This window comes from Onychostruthus taczanowskii, unplaced genomic scaffold, assembly GCF_017590055.1.
Source record: "Onychostruthus taczanowskii isolate IOZ18803 unplaced genomic scaffold, ASM1759005v1 scaffold74, whole genome shotgun sequence".
Taxonomy (NCBI): Eukaryota; Metazoa; Chordata; class Aves; order Passeriformes; family Passeridae; genus Onychostruthus; species Onychostruthus taczanowskii.
Window position 1 is genome coordinate 2,824,370 of NW_024505229.1, and position 18,661 is coordinate 2,843,030.

The 18,661-nt window shown below is 54.9% G+C and overlaps 1 protein-coding gene across 1 annotated transcript in view; it reads left to right on the plus strand.

The window, feature by feature from the left end:
* The first annotated feature begins 2,948 nt into the window (after positions 1–2,948).
* Positions 2,949–18,661, plus strand: part of LGR6 (leucine rich repeat containing G protein-coupled receptor 6) — a 147,441-nt gene continuing 131,728 nt past the window's right edge. Inside the window, exon 1 of the mRNA XM_041422531.1 lies at positions 2,949–3,145. Coding sequence (XP_041278465.1) covers positions 2,949–3,145 — 197 coding nt within the window. The remainder of the gene's footprint in view (positions 3,146–18,661) is intronic.

Sequence of the window (18,661 nt, forward strand, 5' to 3'; positions counted from 1 at the left end):
AGCCGCAGCCCCAGCCAGACGGCGCTGCAAATTACACTTCCACCCCCAAGGGGCTTATTCAGAAATCCCAGGTTTGTCATGTGTGGTGGTTTTGGTTGGTTAATTTGAGATTTTATTCATTTTGAGGTTAATAAATTTGGTTTCTTGGGGTTTTTTAATCATTAACGTGTCTTTCACAGAGGCATGTTTAGTTTTTTAGTGGTTCAATAGATTGTTCGTTATAGAAAAAGGTTTTGTATCACTTCTTTAAACTTTTCCTATGTTAAACTATGGGACCATGGAAGCATCAAAGCTCTGTGGTCCAAGTAACTCAATGTGCAGACCCTCAGTTTTGCCAGGAGCCAGGTGACATGCTGGAATAAGTGATGCTTTGGATGTTGGCAGCAGTTATAAGATCTCAAAGAAATAAGACATGGATACGAACCCCCACAGCCAGCCTGGAATAAAAAGCAAACACAGAATTCAAAGTGAGGCACGTGGAGAAAAGCTCTCCAACACCAGGAGATGCTGCTCCACAGAAATGTGAAAATTGCAGTCAGTACCTTCCTGAGGAAATATCCCTGCTTCAGCTGAATTATAGTTTCAACAGGAACCTCTTCAGTGTGATTTTCTGCAAGAACTGCATTAACAGCATGCTCAGCCAGAGCCCTGGTGCTGAGGGCAGTTTGCTGAGCGAGAAATGGTCGGGGGGGTGATGAGGTTGGTGTTGGCTGCTGAGGCTGGAGGAACAGGGGTCACAGATAAGAGCTGCTGCTGCTGCAGCCAGGGGTGACAGGCCTGACACTTTCTCCAGCCTGACTTCAAATTCCTGGCTGCTGTCAGAGCATGTCCAGCCTTTCCAGGCCCTGCCAGTGTCCCAGAGCTGGAGGGGAAGAGAGCTGAGGAACCCCAGGGACTCATCCCTCTGAGGAGAGCTCCCTGTCTCCCCACCAAGCTTTTGTGTTTTACATTTGGAGCTGTCAAAAGACATTGCAAATGTTTAATTAATGACATCCCCAGCACTGTTCATGATGGAAGCAGCTTAATTCCAATTAAAGCAGTTCCTGGTCCCAGACCAAAATCCTCTCTCTCCTCTGCACTGGGGGATGATCTTTCCAATGACAGCAGCAGTCTCAGGGAGTCCTGGAGCTGCAGGATCTGAATGCACTTTGAAAGTGAAATAGTTTCAGATGCAGCATCACCCCAGCCAGGAGCCCTCAGCCAGAGTCTGTGCATCAGCCCTGAACCCTGAGCTCCATCTCAGCACTTTCCTGGGGAGGAGATTCCTGCTCTGACTCACAGGTCTCAAGGCACCCCAGCCCTGGTGAGCTGGAGCTGTCTAAATCTCCCACTGTGCCAGTCCACCTTCCTGACCACAGATAACACCTCAGCCTCTTTTATCCTGCAATAATGGCAATATCAGTCAGGAAACTCTTATGCCAGAAGGAAAGGCCCATTCAGAGGAAGCAGGGCTGTGAAAGCACCTCTCAGTCTGTGCCTTGGCCATGGGGCACTTTGTCATAGCATGGTTACAGTAGGAGGGGCAACTTTTTGGGTGCACTTTGCAGCCACCCAAACCTGGGCCCTTCTTTCTCTGCCCCATTCACCTCCTCCATGCAGGGGTGAGAGGGAGGCAGAGGGAGGAACAAACCAGGGTCCAGATGCACCTAAAGCCCCATGGACAGCTGTCTGTCTTCAGTGTGAGACCCATGTGCAGCTGCTGTCCCTGTTACAGATGAGGTACTTGGCTCTGCACAGAGACTGGGGGTGGTTCAAGCTGTGGGGCCAGGCTCACCCCTGTCCCTCAAACCCCTGTCACGGGGTGACAGCAGTGACCCCATCTGAGGGCATCACAGTGACACTGAGCGGCCAGTGGCTGGCATGAGAGAGGACACAGAGCTGTCCTTTGCAGCCCTCCCCTGTGCAGCTCCAGCACCCTTTGCTAGGCAGGTGTTTCTGCTACCCCAGAACTCGGCAGCTCCTTGACACAGCATCCTGATCTGATGCCCATCCCATGTGTTCCAGGAGACTGTGAGGGCCTGGCCTGGGCAGGGCCTCTGCTAAGCCAGGCTGTGACACAGGTCCAGATGACACGGCTTCAAGCCCCCACTCAATGGACTATTCCCCTACTTTGGCCACTTGAGCCGGGGTTAGAAAGAGCTCTGGAAGCAACCCAGCCTCCTCTCCTGCCATCAGTGCTGGGCAGCTCCTGCAAACACAGCTCACACCTGGTCACACCTGGGCAAAACCAACACAGCACCGTGTCCCCCACGGAGCTCTGTGACGCTGCTGCTCCATCCCCTGCATCTCCCCCCAGCCCCTGCCTGCTGCAAGGAGAGAGCAACAGGGCTGCTGGAGTGGGAGGGCTCAGGACAGACAGACAGACAGCCTCGGGCATGGTCGCTCCCGGCAGAGAGCTGGTCCTGAGCCCCTCAGTCCCTTCTCCCCAGCTGCACCCTGACTTTCCAGTCACAGCTGAGTTTAGCAGCCAGCAGACACAGAGTCCTTTATCAGGGGTTGTATTTCAGCGTCCCGAAGTCTGGAGCCCTTGAAGGGCTCTTTGGGTCCTCCTGCCTCACTGCTTACACTCCTCTGCCCTGTTGGAGCCAGCTCTGCCTTCCCCTGCCCTGCTATCTCACAAAAACACGGTTACAAAACAAGCCTGGGTCCTGGAGCTATGAACAGGTCTTTATTTGTTGAGGTTTCTTTTGCCTTTTTTTTCCCCCCTTTCTTCCCTTTGAATGAAATTCCTGCCAGCTCTAAGAGAGAGAGAGAGAGAGAGGGAAAGAGTAGAAAGTTTAACTCCTCCCATTGGAGTGTCTCACGCCCCTGCCCAGCCCTTGAAACCCAATAACCAAGATCATTCAGCAATGCCTCCCCTTGCCTGGCCGCATCCCCGGCACACCGGGACCTGCCGGAGCTCCGGTGCCCGCTGCGTGCCCCGCGGCCGGCCGGCGCCCGGGGCCGGGATGGCCGCGCTCCTCTTCTGGGGCATTCTCCTGGCGTGCTGTGCCCGCTGCCAGGCGCTGCCCGTGGAGCCGGGCGCTGCGCCCTCCTGCCCGCCCCAGTGCCACTGCGAGCAGGACGGCATCACGCTCTCGGTGGATTGCTCCGAGCTGGGGCTCTCGGAGCTCCCTGCCAGCCTGAGCCCTCTCACCGCTTACCTGTAAGTACAGCCCTTGCTGCTTCTTTCTGCAATGCTTTCCCCGGAGCCCTCCAACAGCTGCAGATTTCCTCCGGCTTGGAAGTTGGTGCCACATATTCCCGAAATTAAATTTCCTGTGGAAATTAGAAACCAAGCAAAATAACAACAAAAAAAGGCAGCTCTTTGGGCAGGACCTGCCAAGCTCCCCTCCTCCCGCGCCCCTCTGCGAGCGCTGTTTATACTGCGATGTTCTGCTCTGCTCCGCGATTGCAGCGGACCGGGGAACTGACTTGCCGGGTCGATTTTGATTGTCTGAGCACATAATGGAGTATTTTACACAGCAATTAGCGCAATCTGCTGTGGGGTCCTTCTGTCAAGCATTTCAATAGCTGCAATAACTCAGAGCTTTGCGGGGTTTGGGTTGTGCTGGCCACCAGCAGTGTCCGAGCTGCCTTTTAAAAATGAGTATTTAAGCCTTGGAAGAGGTCTGGGGGGTTGGTAAGTGTTGTGATCATTTATGTATTAATTTTATTTAGGAATTATTGATTATCTGAATGCTTCATACCCCTGCTGATGTTAATACCCCGAAGGGTTAATTAACAGAGACTGCTGCGTTCATTTCTAGCCCCAGAGGTGGTCTCGGTGCCATCATACTGGTGATGCCTGAGGATCCTGATAAACGACTGTGGATAAATCTCAGGGTTTAACCGGGAAAGGAAACATCCCTCTCAGGGAGACAAGTTATCCCTGAGGAAGATGCTTCCTGGGTTCGTAGGCAGCGCTGCAGCCGCAGCTGTTTGGCAGGCAGGCTGGGCAGGACCGCGGCATTCCCAGCTCGGAATGCAGCCAGGGCAGTGCCAGGGGAAGCCGTGGGTGCCACAGCCCTCGGGGGCACCGGCAGCCCCAGACGGTGCCGGGATGTTCGTGCGGTGCTCGCTGCTCAGAGGGGACCCGTGCCTGGAGCGGCACGCACACCATGGGGGTGGTTTTCTGACTTCCCTGGATGGTGCTGAGCCGCAGGTGCTCAGCTGTCAGAGCAGAGCCCCCAAACCCGCCCAGGAAGGGCTTTTGCACAGCCCGGTGGAAGCTGCCACCGCTGGGTGAGAGCTTCTCTGCTTCTCCTGCTCGCCTGAGGAGCGCAGTCTTGTGCCAGCCGCTGGATGGCCAGAGCTGTACTGGGTTAGCTGGGAGGGAAACAAGGCAGGAAGGGACGATGCTCACTGGAGACCATGAAAAATGAGAGAAATGTGTCATGCAGGTTGTATTTCCCCTGGGAGGGGGAACCACTTGTGACATGAGGTGTGACTGCACAGAACTGTCCCTGGGGCTGGTTTGGAGCCGGCTGCCCACGAGGGAGAAGTGACAGGACCATGTGGGAGAATGCAGAACATTGCCTGCTTCTGTGGGGACAGGGGCAGCCCCACCTGGCCCCCCTTCACCCTGAGGTGCCGCAGGATGGGCACCCCTTGGTGCCGCTCCGCAGGGAGGGCGCAGGGGCCATCCCACAGAGCTGTCCCTTGGGCTGGGAGCTGCAGAGCCGTGCATGCCCGCATGAGCCCAGCGACATTCCGGTGTTCCCGGAGCTCAGTGCAGAGTTCACCCTGCCCACGGTGGCTGGAGCAGGGACACGGAGCGCTGGGACACGGATCCCCGTGCGCGGACCCAGCGGGTGGATGCTCGGAGGTGCTGCCGGCCCGCTGCGGGTGCGGCAGGTCACTGCTGTGGCTGCTGGCAGAGCCCTGGGTTTCAGCGGGACTGGATCCTCAGGACAGCCTGGAGCACGCAGCACTTCGGGATGCTGCTGGTGCGGTCCCTCGGCCGCGGCCCCGCTCCCCGTGTCTGTCCCGGCCCCGTCCCCGTGTCTGTCCCGTCCCCGTGTCTGTCCCGGCCCCGTCCCCCTGTCTGTCCCTGCTCCGTTCGCGGTGTCTGTCCCGGCCCGGCTCCCGGGGCTCACCCGGGGCTGCCGGTGACAGCGGTGTCCCTGTGCCCGGGCACAGCCCCATCCCCAGCCCCCGTCGCGCAGGGCTCGCCCGGCCGGGGGGACCCTCCGGGCGCGGGCGGGCCCGGGGATGTTGGAGGGAGCCTCAGCGTTCCTCCTTCCCCTTTGGGGAAAACCAACCCGTGCGGTGCTTCTCCACTAAACCCGGCCAGCGAGAGCACCGAACAGATGTGATGGAGGCAGAGTCAGGACGAGCTGGGAATGACTGGAGCAGGACTGGAGAGCTGGGATTTCTCCCCGCCCTGTCACTACAATCAGCAAGTTTTGTAAGATCAGCTCCCCAGGCACAGGTGGGCAGCCAGGGCTGGTTTGTCACAGCAAATCAGCATAAATTTTGTAGCAAGTATGGATGTTGGAGTGAGATCTAATTTCTTCGTGGAAATACAGGCTTGAACTCCACACTCGAATATATAAAGAAATGCTAGATTGCTTTGGAGAGCTACAAGGGCTGAGGAGAGAGCCCTGGAAGGGCAGCAGGAGCACGGAGCTGATGGGCAGGTGCTCACAAAACTTTCCATCTTCTTTGCTCCGTGCCCTGTGTTCTCAGCAATTCACTGACGCTGTGAGAGCAGCACTTCCTCCGGAGCAAGAGAAAGGATCCTGTAATCACCCTTGATTAGACACTGCCTCACCGCTAATGAGCTGGTGTCCGTGCCCCATCCTGCCGCTGCCGCGCCTGCACCGTGTCTGTCTCTCTGTCTCTCTGCAAGATTCCCGTCCTTGCTCACTCCCGCACCTCTCTGAACTCGGCCCCGACCCCATCCATCCCCAGCCAGGTGTTTTCAGTGGTGAAAATTCCATCGCTGGTGAAATGCAGCTGTGGTCAGGGAGAGGGGAGAGATTTCCCCTTGAGCCGAGGTGCCAGTGGCAGTCCTGTGTCACATACCTCATCTCTGTCCCTCAGTGTGTGTCAGAGCTCAGCTGGGGCTGCAGCACAGGGGGCTGGAGCTTTTGGGGGCTCCCTGGAAAGGACTGCAGCCAGCTGGGGGTGCAGGAGAGTGGAGCTGCACAGGAGAAGGCTCCTGTGCAGCAGAGAGGTCACTGACAAAGGGGCTCACAGGAGGATGGGAAAATGGGAAAAGCTTCTTAAAATATTGTTTTAGCTGGGATCCCTGGCACCACTGCCCACCCTGCATGTGACCTGGAGGAGCAGCCCCACCTTAGATTGCCCAGGGAATCACAGGGGCTGGTGCAGTTCTGTCCCCTGGCTGTCACCAGGAAGATGCCCACAGTTGGGTGCAGGTGCTCAGGGCAGCCCCCTGCCCCAGGATGGCATCCTGACCCCCTCAGCCCCATGGACCTGGCTGCCAGCCCCTGCAGGGGGGACAGGTGACAATGCTGGGGTGAGGTAACATTCTCAATTTGCTGAGGCTGCTCCTCTTTCACAAAAAAAACAAATGACACCATGTTGGCTGTGCCTGCCAGGTCCCTCCCAGGGATGTGCTGGCCTGTCCAGCTGTCACTTACAGGAAAGAAACGGAGAGATGGAGAGTCTGTCTTAGCAGGGGACACCTTGGGATGGAAAGGCAACACCAGGAGTGCCATGGCCACGTGTGGACATCAGCCAGGGAGCACACACACCCACACCCTGCACAGGTCCAGAGGGGTGTGACAGTGTCTTATCCCCAGCCACATACATGGGGGAGGTACTGGAAGGATTGCCCAGATATCCAGGCTGGAAGATGCTCCTGGAGGTCTCCTATCCACATTCAAATGGGTCCACCTTGTGAGGCTGGTCAGGATCTTGTCCAGCAGGTAAACCTGCTGGATAATCTTAGGAATGTCTCTAAGAGTCTCTCACCTTTTTCCCATTTTTACCATCCCATGTTTCCTGTTATCAAATTACAAATTCCTATGGTTCATTTATGCCCATTACCTCTATCCTTCCCCTGCACAGCTCCTGCTTCTCTACACTCTTCCTATCAATAGTTAAAGAGAGCTGTAGCACTCTTTGACTATTGCTCCTTTTTTTTTGTGAGGATGATCAAACCTCCTGGTGTGAGCAGCATGTGGGACAGAGTGGGGCAGAGTGGGGATGTCTTGGTTTGGAAAGACAGGTGTCTGCTAAGGAAGGCAGGAGCTTCCCCTGAAATGGAAAATGCAAACCCCCTCCCCCCGAATTGTTATAAATTTGAAATTAAGGGTCTCTCAGGCAAAAATATGGGAGCAGGAATAACAGTTCTGTACTAGGGAAGAAAATAAAAAGATTTTTTTAAAAGTGCAGTAAACCAAAACAACACTGCCAGAGTCAGAACACGCCTGACACCCTGTGGGTCAGGGGGTTGGCAGCAGTCCCATTGGAATTGTGGCTGCAGCCCTCCTGCAGTGCCAGGGGTGGTTCTGCTGGAGCAGGGAACCTGTAGAAGGGTGGAGTCTTCCTCTGAAGATCCAGTGGAAGAGGCAGCTGCTGTTCCTCTGGGAAATCCAGTGGAGAAGCCGTGCTGGTGTTCCAGAATCTCAGATTCTATCCAGGTAGGAATGCTTGGCTCCTCCCCTGGGCTCACATCTCCCAGTGGATGCTGTAGTTCTTATCAGCCATGCAGGGACATTCCATAGCCTGTTATCAGCAGATGTCCCCTCAAGGGAAGAGTGGGTGTGGAAGAGATAAGGAAAACTGCCCACTGAGCAGGAGACAACTGCCATACAGATGGCAAATAGAATCCAATCTGCTTGGCAATCCAGGACAGGGGAGCACAGCCCTGTGGGCGAGGGGGAAGTGAGATACTGCAGGGGGGAGATGAGGGGCACAGACTGGAGGGTGCCACACACCAGAAGCACCATGGCTCAAAGCTCAGCTGGAGGAGCCATTTCCCCCTTCCCAAGGATCTCAGGTCTCCCCAGCCCCACGGAGGGGTCAGGCAGTTCTGCTGCTGTGTACCCATCCCCAGAAACACCAGTGCCTGCTGTGTTCCTGCCCCAGGCCCCTGCACACCTCGCTGTGGAGCCAGGCACAGCCTGCAGAGCTGCTCTGTGTCCTGGGAAACCAGCAGAGACCTGGGGCAGGACACAGCTGATGAGGTTGGCAGGCTGCTGCTGCCACAGCAGGAGCTGGGGGAGGGAAAAGCAGCAGGTCCTGGCTGCTCCCAGATATCACCAAGCACCTTGTGAGGCTTCCCAGACAGAAAGCTCCTCATTCCCCACACTCTTTCCATTGAGGAGCATGGGACCAGGAGCCTTCAGGGTTGTTCTCACCTTGCAGAGACATTTTCAGACACTGTCTGGAATTTAGCATTCCACTGGGAGTCTGGGGCCCTGCTTCACCCACTCTTCTCCTCTGAGCTGCCCTCTGGAATCAGGTGCCACAGACCCCTGCCAGGGATGTGCAGGAGACAGGGATGCTTTGAAGCTGAGAAGACACTTCCTAGGTCACACAGTGCTGGGTCCAGCACAGGGCAGAGTGAGGGAAATATGCCTTTTTCTTGATATTTGTATTTTCTAAAGAGCCACAGAATGGCAGGTGGGAGAGGCAGCAGGTTTTCAGGCTCAGCACAGAGCTGGTGCCGGTAGCAGCACAGCAGCAGTGCTGAAGGAGCTCCCCTCAGCCCAAACCCCTCTCCATGAGCACCATCTGCCCCTTACAGCCCCCCTGTGGTAAGGACAGCCCCCAGAACCCCCCAGGATGGGGAGCACACAGGAGCTGCACAGGAGCTGGCACACCAGGATGTGTGGCTGCCCTCTGGAAGCCTGGGCAGGCAGGACAGCCCTGGGGAGGGCGTTGGGGCTGAAGGGGTGATTAAAGCTCCCAAGGAGTTGAGGTTTCCTGCAGGGGTGACAGGGACCCACTCCTGTGTGCCTTTGGGACAGTCACACACCCTAGGGAGAAAGAGGGAGCAGCCAAAAATGCAGAGGGCACAAAGTCCCAATGCAAATTGTAAATTCAATCCTTCCTGGGGCCAGTGCTGCCCTCCTGCCCCAGGTGATTTTGTACAGACCGGTGAGTCACCATCCTGTGCCCAATGCTTGCCTGGTGCCAGGGCCCATCTACAGCTTCTTCTTTGTGCCATGGTCACCACAGGGCCCCAGTGTTCCACCAGGACCCATCCAAACACGGGGTGCAGACTCACTCCCAGACCCTGCCACTTCCCAGGCCACGATGCAGCCCAGGACAACCAAATGCTACTACAGCTGGTCACCAGACTGGGGCTGCTCTCTGCCTGACCTTCCTTCCTGCTGGCAGACTGATAGGAAGAGCCATTCCTGCCCTGTAGTCTTGGTTTGAAAAGACAGGTGTTTGCTTAAGGAAGGCAGGAGCCTCCCTTGAAATGGAAAATGTAAATCCTTCCCCCTGAACTATTACAATTTTTGAAATTAAGGGGCTCTCAGGCAAAAATATGGGAGCAGCAATAACAGTTCTTTAATAGGGAAGAAAAAAAATTAAAATGCAGAAATACAAAACAGCACCAGAACAGGGGCTGACCCCTGTGGGTCAGAGTGGTGGCACAGTCCCATCCCATGGGGGCTCAGCCCTCCTGCAGTGCCAGCCGTGGTTCTGATGGAGCAGGGATCCTGCACAAGGTTGGAGTTTTCCTCTGAAGCTCCAGGGCTGCTGGAGATGGGCCTGCTCTCCCTCTGGGAATGCAGGGCAGGAGAAAGCTGCTCCTCTGGGAATGCAGTGGGCAAAGGCTGCTGGGGTGTTCCAGGCTCAGATTGTATCCAGGTAGGAATGCTTGGCTCCTGCCCTGGGCGGAGCATCTCCCCATGGGATGCTGGAATTTGATCAGCCATGCAGGGACACTCAGTGGCCATGGACAGCAGAGATCTGCTGGAGGGAGGATTGGCTGTGGGAGAGATAAAGAAAACTGCCCCATGGACAGCAGAGAACTGCCCAGCTCTGACAGATGGGGATAGAATACACACATACCTTATAACCCAGGACCCCTCTACAGTGCAAAGTCCACAGTCTCATCCTTGGGAATGCCTGGGAGAAGAGAAGCCAAAGCAGGAGCAATGGGAAACGTTTATGGGCTTGGGGTTGTGGATTGGGGAGATAAAGCTGGTGAGGGGCACTTGAACAGCTGGTGAACTGCACAGTGCAGTTCATTCACAGGTTTATAGTCACCATTTATCAGCTTTGAGGAGCTTTTTTTTCCCCTACACCTTAAATATCAGGGCTAACAAGGGTTTCCTGTTTTCAGGGATTTGGGTTCCTTCAAAGGGACTCTACAAAGTCCATCTGCTGGCTCCATACAGGCACTCCACAGGGACACAGGTGTGCTCTGCATCCTCGCCAGCAGCATCTCAAAGATTTTAGGGGCAGGCCACCTGGATTCAACTCCCATTGCCAAACACCTCAATCACAGCCTCAGGCTCTCCCATGGGCGACAGTGGCTTTTTTGCTGGTGTGTTGCTGTGAGTGCCCCAAGGGGGAACATCTCCCAGCACTCCTGCACGATGACACTTTGGGATACCCAAATGGGCAGGTCCAAACCAAGGACTGACTTCAGGGACACTTCAGGGAGAGCTGCTGGCATTGAATCCAAGGCTCTGGCTGCTGTTTCCCTCTGGAGCAGGGAGATGAGCACTAACCAGAAACAGGTATACCTGTCCTGTGCTCCCCAGCCTGCAAGGAGGAGAAAACCAAATGGAGAAAATCTGGGACTTTCACAGCCTGTGAGAGAAACAAGGAACAGCAACAAGGAAACAGCACAGCTCCTGAGCAAGTGCTTCCAAATGGGCTTTTGTCCTCTGGGCAAGGGGGAGCTCCCAGCCCAGCAGGAGCTGAAATGCCCTGGTCCCTTGGCCCAGAGCAGTGCTCAGTGTGCCTTCATCCCTGCACTGAGGATGATGAGCATGATTCTGCAAATGCTTCATGGCTCAGGGCAGAGCAGTGGAAAGACGCCAAACTCCACAGCAAGCAGATAAAATAGTGGTGAGGGAGCCCAGGTCAGGGGGTGGAGGGAGTGAGGGGTGGGTGGGAGTGCTCAGAGCAAAGCCAGAATTGCAGGACCATTAATCATAGAGCCACAGAACAGATTGGGTTGGAAGGGACCTCAAAGATCATGTCATTCCACCTTCCACCATCCCAGGCTGCTCTAAGCTCCATCCAACCTGACCCCAAACACTTCCAGGGATGGGGCAGCCACAGCTTCTCTGGGCACCCTGTGCCAGAGCCTCAGCACCCTCACAGTGAAGAATTTCTTATGAACATGCAATCTAAATCTGCCCTCTGTCTGTTGGAAGCCATTCTCCCTTATCCTATCACTATCTGCTCATGTAAAAAGTTGCTCTCCCTCTTTTCTTTAAGCCCCTTTAGGCACTGGAAGGGGCTCCAAGGTCTCTCCAGAGCTGCTCTTCTCCAGGCTGAGCCCCAGAGCTCTCAGCATGCCTTAATAGTGAAGTCAGTCCTAGAGCTGCCTGAAGAGCATGTTTGGTGGGATGGTTTTCCAAGCAATATCTCATTTCATTGAAAAGGAAAAGCTTAATGAAAATGGACAGTGTTCATGGGGCTGTGAACGGTAGAAATGTAGTAACAAGTTCAATCAGGAGAGATTACTTCAATGTTTTCACTTCATGGTGTCTTTCTGAAAAAGGGTTTCCATTTACATATTTTCACCTGCTGGTGCTACATTTACCCATGGGCTATTTAATATTCATATTTCAGGACTTCAAGACTACCAAATCAAAACATTTTTTGAACATTTTGCTGTTTTTAAAACACAGTTGGGTTTTTAGGGTTTTTTTGTTCTATACTAAATATTGACATGCTGGCTCTTTGTTCTAGGTCCAAGGGAAAGGAAGTTCAGAAGTCTCTGAATTTCCAATGAGTTTCATGACATCTCTTCCCATTTCCTCCTGCTGTTTCATCTCCCAGGCCCCTTTTCTGCCACAGGCTCTGCTCCCTTTCTGCTCTCGATGCCATGAGGTAGAAGAACTTTAGATCCAGCAGTGTTTACTTTACCTGGCTGCTGTTTTCCCAGTGTGGGTAGGGTTGGCATTAATGGGATGCTGATGCAGTTTCCAGGAGGAAACTGGTCCATGAACAAGGGGTGCATCCCTCAAGTCCTCCCAGCCACAACAGGCAGTGCTGCAGGTGACAATGCAGGTGACAAAGGCTGTGCCTACAGTGCCATCACGCCTGAGACCTCCCCAGGATCTCAGTTCCAAAGGAAAGAGGGATCTCTGCAGGGTCGGTGGGAAGTGGTGATGGGTATCTGGATGTGAGCCTGACTCTTGGTGAGGGCTCTTTCAGGCACCACAGAGTGGTGAAATCTTCTGAGCTGGAAGGGACCCACGAGAATGTTGAATTCAACTCCTGTATGAGGGGAGATGCAGGTGGGATCTGCCGCATCCCAAAGCCACCAGCTGGTGCTCAGGTCACCCTGCAGGACAGGCAGCAGCCCAGCCCGAGCTGCACTTGCTGCGCTCCGGCAGCAGCGGAGCAGGTGCGCGGAGGGAGGGCAGCGCAGAGCTGCTTAGAGCCGTGTGACAGAGCTGGGGCTGGGCTGGGCTGGGCTGGACAGGCCGGACTGCCAGCACGCCTCCTCCCTCCTCCTGCCCTCCGCAAGCCGCTGCCAGCACTCGGCGGGGCTGGGGGAGCGCGGGCTGCGCTCGGGCTGCAGGGATGCCCCAGTGCCGTCCCCGCCAGGCGCGGGCAGCCCGGCCGGGGCACGGAGGGAGCTGCTGCTGGCCGGCCACAAGCCCTGGGCTCCAGCTCGCCCAGCCCCATCCCGCTTTTGCTCTCCTGCAGCCCCGAGAGCCGCGGCGGAGCCCGGCTCTCTGCAAGGTCCTTGCAGCGCAAAGCCTCGCTCCCCCCGCTCCCTGCCCGCCCCCCAGGCTAAGCAATATGCCACAGCCTCCCCTCTCCCGCCCTTGCTTGAAGAATAACCTCATAAATCTGCCCGGGGCAACGAAAACACTGAGCTCATGGCCCTTAGATCTGTGTGGGAGGAGCTCTCGCTGGCGATTAAAGGAGTTGAAGGTTTGCTTTGAAAAGCTCTTTGATTCTGGCAGGGCTCTGGTGCCAAAAGGCAGCGCTGGGGCTGCGAACGCCTCTCCCCCCTGCACCTGCCTGGGTCAGGGAGCAGCGGCGGGCTGGGGGAGGGAAGGGGAGCGCTCCCAGCTCTGCAGCGGGGCCGAGGGACCCCCGGTACCCCCGGGAGCGCTCCCAGATCTGCAGCGGGGCCGAGGGACCCCCGAACCCCCGGGAGCGCTCCCAGCTCTGCAGCGGGGCCGAGGGACCCCCGGCACCCCCGGGAGCTCTCCCATCTCTGCAGCGGGGCCGAGGGACCCCCGAACCCCCGGGAGCGCTCCCAGATCTGCAGCGGGGCCGAGGGACCCCCGGTACCCCCGGGAGCGCTCCCAGCTCTGCAGCGGGGCCGAGGGACCCCCGGCACCCCCGGGAGCGCTCCCAGCTCTGCAGCGGGGCCGAGGGACCCCCGAACCTCCGGGAGCGCTCCCAGCTCTGCAGAGGGGCCGAGGGACCCCCGGTACCTCCGGGAGCGCTCCCAGCTCTGCAGAGGGGCCGAGGGACCCCCGGTACCCCCGGGAGCGCTCCCAGCTCTGCAGCGGGGCCGAGGGACCCCCGCACCCCCGGGAGCGCGGGGAGCGCCCTGTGCCCGCGGCAGGGCAGGGCTGCCCGGCACACCGCACACTCACCAGGGGTGCTGAAATGCCTCCATGCCTCTGGAACTCGCTGCTCCTCATATCCTTCCTCCCCGGGGCTGGGCTGGGCTCAGGGACGGGGGCCCTGCAGGTGGGACAAGGACCAGAGGGATCAGGGAGCGATCAGCAAGCAGAGCTCTGAAAATGGTGGGAAGGGATAGGGCAGGACTGTCAAGGCTGGGAGGAGAATGACTTGAGTTTGGTAGGAGCAGAAAAGAGATCAGAAAAGGTCCTTGTGAGAAGCAGCAGGACCAAGCACAAGAATCCTGCTGCAGCCCAGTCGAAACAGAGCCAGTCTCCAGCCCGTGTGGAGGCAGGAGCTGTGCCAGAATGGAGAGCAGGGGGAGGATTCAGGGAAGCTCAGGTGATGCCTCCAGTCCTGCAGGGATGCATCAAGGACACAAAAAGGGCTCATGTAAAACCACTGCCAGTTGCACCAGCCCAGGCTTTGCCAGCAGTGATGAAGAAGCGCAGCTCCCAGTCTCCTCCCCTCCATGGATGGACGGGTCTCTCAGGCTATCCACAGCTCTCTGTCTCCCTTTGCCTTGTTTGCAGCCTTCCTGTAGCTGTTTCAAGCCCTTTGAAGGATTTGCAAATGAAAAGCAGTCCCGATGGGAGTGGAGCAGTAGAACACACCTGTAAGGGCAGGACATGCTCAAGGGACATGCTGTCTCTTCTTGTGAGCAGCCACAGGTCCCACTACAAAGAGAGCCCGGGAGACAGGATGGTTTCCAGCACTGAACATCCCCGTGGGGCACCAATTAGGAACATTCCCTTAGTTCAAAGGCAGGGTGAAGCCCAAGCACCACGTGTCATCCCATCAGATGTGCCACGGTGGGAACCACTGGGTGGAAGGGGAGCAGAAGTGTGGCCTCCTCTGCTCAGTATGGGGGACACCGGGGCCATGTGGGCATGGGGCTGCCCTACACCCAGGCTGAAAGGCCTCTAAGGTGACACTGAGCCCTGAAGGCCACCAGCCCCTGGGACATTCGCCCCACTGGTGCCACCTCCCAGCTGTGCCAGCACGGAGCAGTGGGTGCTGTGGCAGTGTGACGTGTGGCAGCACCAGGGACCTCAGGGACCTGCAGGATCAGAAGGCACAAGTCACCTTCCCAAGGATGTCATCTGATGTGGGGATGGCTCTGGCTGTAATTGTGTCTTGAAACTTCAAGAGAATTCACAATTGTGGGTATTTCTCAACCTCAGTAAAGCAAATATTCATCTTTGCATGAAACCTGCAGAAAAGACATTTGCACCTTTAGATAGAAATTCATCTTCTGCCTATTCCTGAGGACACAAGAAAAAACTGTGCTCGCAGGGAACAATCTCTGCAGTTCTGCTTTATCCCTGGTTCTGCATCCCTGAAAGTGTCCCCACCAGCCCCTCAGTGCCTGGGGGCTGAGAAAGGAAACAGCCATATGAGCACTTCATCTCAGAATGACAGAATCCCAGAAGGGTTTGGGTTGGAAAGAACCAGAAAGCTTATCCTGTTCCACCTGCCTGCCATGGGCAGGGACAACTTCCACTGTCCCAAGTTGCTCCCAGCCCTGTCCATCCTGGCCTGGGACACTTCCAGGGATCCAGGGGCAGCCCCAGCTGCTCTGGGCAACCTGTGCCAGGGCCTGCCCACCCTCACAGGGAGAATTCCTTCCCAATATCCCAATATCTCTGGCAGTGGAGAGCTATTCCCCCTTGTCCTGTCGCTCCAGGCCCTTATCCGAAGTTCCTCTCCATCTCCCTTGGAGCCCCTTTAGGCACTGGAAGGGGTTCTGAGCTCTCCCTGGAGCTTTGTCCAGGTGAACACCCCCAGTTTCCCAGCCTGGCTGCAGAGCAGAGGGGCTCCAGCCCTGTGAGCAGCCCTGGGCTTGCTGCACTCCCCAGGCAGCACTGAGTCACCCTGCTCAGGACACAGCCAGGACTCCTGTGCTGCTCAGCTGGCTGCTCCCAAGGGAAGAATAAGGTGCAGATCCACACAGCTGCTCTCTGGCTCTCTGCTCCTGGGCACAGGGGCTGGCAGTGGTCAGATATCATCCCAAGCTGCTGTCCCAAGGCCTTGCCCCAAAGCTGGAAGGTCCCCTCATCTACCAAAGGACAGAGATGCACCTTTAGGCTCAGGTGTGTGGTACTGACGCAAAGGCACCACAGCCAGGACAGGACCCTGACTGCAGGTGCAGCTGAGGTTTGTATGCTGCACTGGTCTCCTGTGGCACTGCGTTCCACGGATTAGTGAGGTCCTGTTGCACAGGGTGTTCCATGTGGGGCTTTCTAGAGCATGGAGCAGCCCTTTTATACCTGCTGTGTGTAACTTCTCTTCAGCTCAGGGCCAGGCAGCAGGTTCCTGTGCTGCAGGTTGTGTTTGCAGCTGCATCCTGTGCAGGGAAGTACCTGCCAGTTTAGGTATTGTTGTGCTTTCATGTGGTGTAAGACAGCACAAGATTTATTAGTGACAAAAGCATGAATGCTGGAAGCTGTGATTTATTGAAGAAGGGGGAGAGGAAATGTGCTGCAGCCCATGCTGGTTAGTGTGGTGTGTCTGAGGTGAGCTCGCACATGCTGTGAAACCGCCCTGCTCCTCCATGGAGAGCTCTGGCTCACCTGGAGAGACCTGGGGTGGACCCAGTCCTCTTCCAGGGGACACCTAACACTGACTTGCTCACAGATGCTCTGGGGAAAGGGTTTTTTTCTGGTGAAGGGACACAAGGACTCTGACTTTTGGGGACAGGGGTCCCACAAGCTTTGGCTCCCGTGTGTGATATAGGTGGGAGACACAAAGCACAGTGCAGCACCAGGAACCGGTTTCTAGCTCTGTCCCAGCCTTATGGTTGACCCCAAAGCCCTTTTCTTTGCCTGTGCCTCAGTCTCCCCATCTTTAAAGCACTACTAATAAACCCTTCCCAATGTGCTTTGAGATCGATCGATCAAACCTGTGCTCAGGAAGAGCTGGAGACTCTCTGCACTTTCCAGCCACATGTTTGGACCTCTCAAGCTAAAATACCTTTTAGAAGTTTATTAAAAAGTTCTTGAGCTTTCCATTTGTTCAGCCACAACACGAAGAAAAGCACCACTGAACTGTCAGTTTTAGTGCCTGCCTTTCATGTCCGCTGACCTCATCACTTCTCGCTGACGGAGCAGCCACAAGTCAGAGCAGCTACCAAAACTCTCCTCACAGCCAAGGCAGCAGCTCTCAGAGCTCCAGGGCAGCACTGGAGGACCCCACGGAGGAAATGAAGCCAGCTGGGAAATGTCAGCTTGGCCAGAGGTGCTGTAAGCCCCAGTGCTGTTTTCTGCTCCCTTCCCTGCAGCACAATTCTTCCTGAATGGATGGGGTAAATAGCAGCTGGTTCAGCTCTCTGCTAAGCCTAAAAAGGAGGGAAGAGGCTGGCTTGGGTTAAACAAGTAGGGATGTTCTCTTCAGGCTTCCCAAGCACTTAAAACTAAACCAAACCAAAACACAACAAGTTTCTCTGACTATGCCCAAACCATTTTGCTTTGACCCAAAACAGAGTCCTTTTCTTTTTTGAGTCATCTGAAAATCTTAAAACCCTTTAAAAAAAAAAAAAAAAAAAAAAAAAAAGGTCTTACAATGAAAAATTCCACCTTTCCCCCATCCTCACTGATTTTTTAGTGGAACACTATTTTCCTGTGAACTTTCTTTTTGCCCAAAATACTGTGGGTTCTACCTTGGCTAGAAGTTGCAGTCATCCAGATGAGCTTGTGCTGTCACTTGCTTTTCCTTTCAACAACATTTCTGTCTTTTCACCTCCCACTGCACAGACACAAAGGTCTCATGGGAGCATCACTCTCATCCCAGGGCTGTGCTGAGTTCCCAGGGAGACTAAAGAGGGGCTGGGAGAGCGAAGGAAAGAACCCATGAAGGCTCTTTTTAGCTTCAGAGAGCTCCTCTGGCTCTTCTGACTACCTCTGGCTACTGCCAAGGCACCTTTGAAACACCTTTGAAACATCTCCAGCACGTTGGGCACCATGACTGGGCTGGAGGGGAAATCCACATTCCCTTTGAAGTCTGGATACTTGAACAGTCTTAGAATTATAGGGCTGTAATGTGCAGGAATGTGTGGGGCTGTAATTGTGACTTAGATCCTTGGATGAAAGGTGCTATGTACATACAAAAGGTATTATCATTATTGCTACTATTATTACTATTATTATTACTATTATTATTGCTATTATTATTATTATAGGCCTGCAATATGTGGATTGGAGATGAAAGTAGCACCAAAAGATCCTGAAATACAAGATGTGTCTTAAGGAAATTTCAGCTTGGAATTGGGTTTTGTCTACACAGGAAAAGTGGAGCTGACTGGCTCTGCTGCACTGACAGCTCTGGGGTTTGATGGTAGAACTCCTGCATGCAGCCATAATTCCCAAATCCAAGTTCCTCTGGCCTTTGGAAGGGTAGGAGCAATTGCTCCAGTAGGAGCAATTCCAGAGCAGTTTTAGCATAAAAAGTGAAATCAGAGATTTTCACCATTCTTTACGAGACACCCTAATTGCTCTGTAGACATCACAAAATCAGTCCCTGGTGTCTGAGCCATTTGGTGTGAGGAGTTTGGGAGCCCTGGTGTCCTCACCAGGCTCAGTGTCAGCTCCTTATCTTCCTCTCTGCCTCTGTCAGGGTCAGGATTGAAAGTGTTCGAGATGGTATTTTGTGCTCGGGCTCAAATGTTTATTATTTCTTATTTATATTACAGTCCCACAAGTTGTGAGTTCTACAGCATTCTATTAACAAACTACAAAATAGCTAACTACCTTTCTCTACAAGGTCTTTTAAGGCTAAACTGTCCAATTAAGAAAGGACACCTAAATTATTTTTACTTTTAACCCAATAACTAATCACCCAAAGTTGGCAATGTGGACTTTTCTAACCAATTACACAAAACCACACAGAGCCATAGAGAAGAAGGTGAAGAAGGACCAGT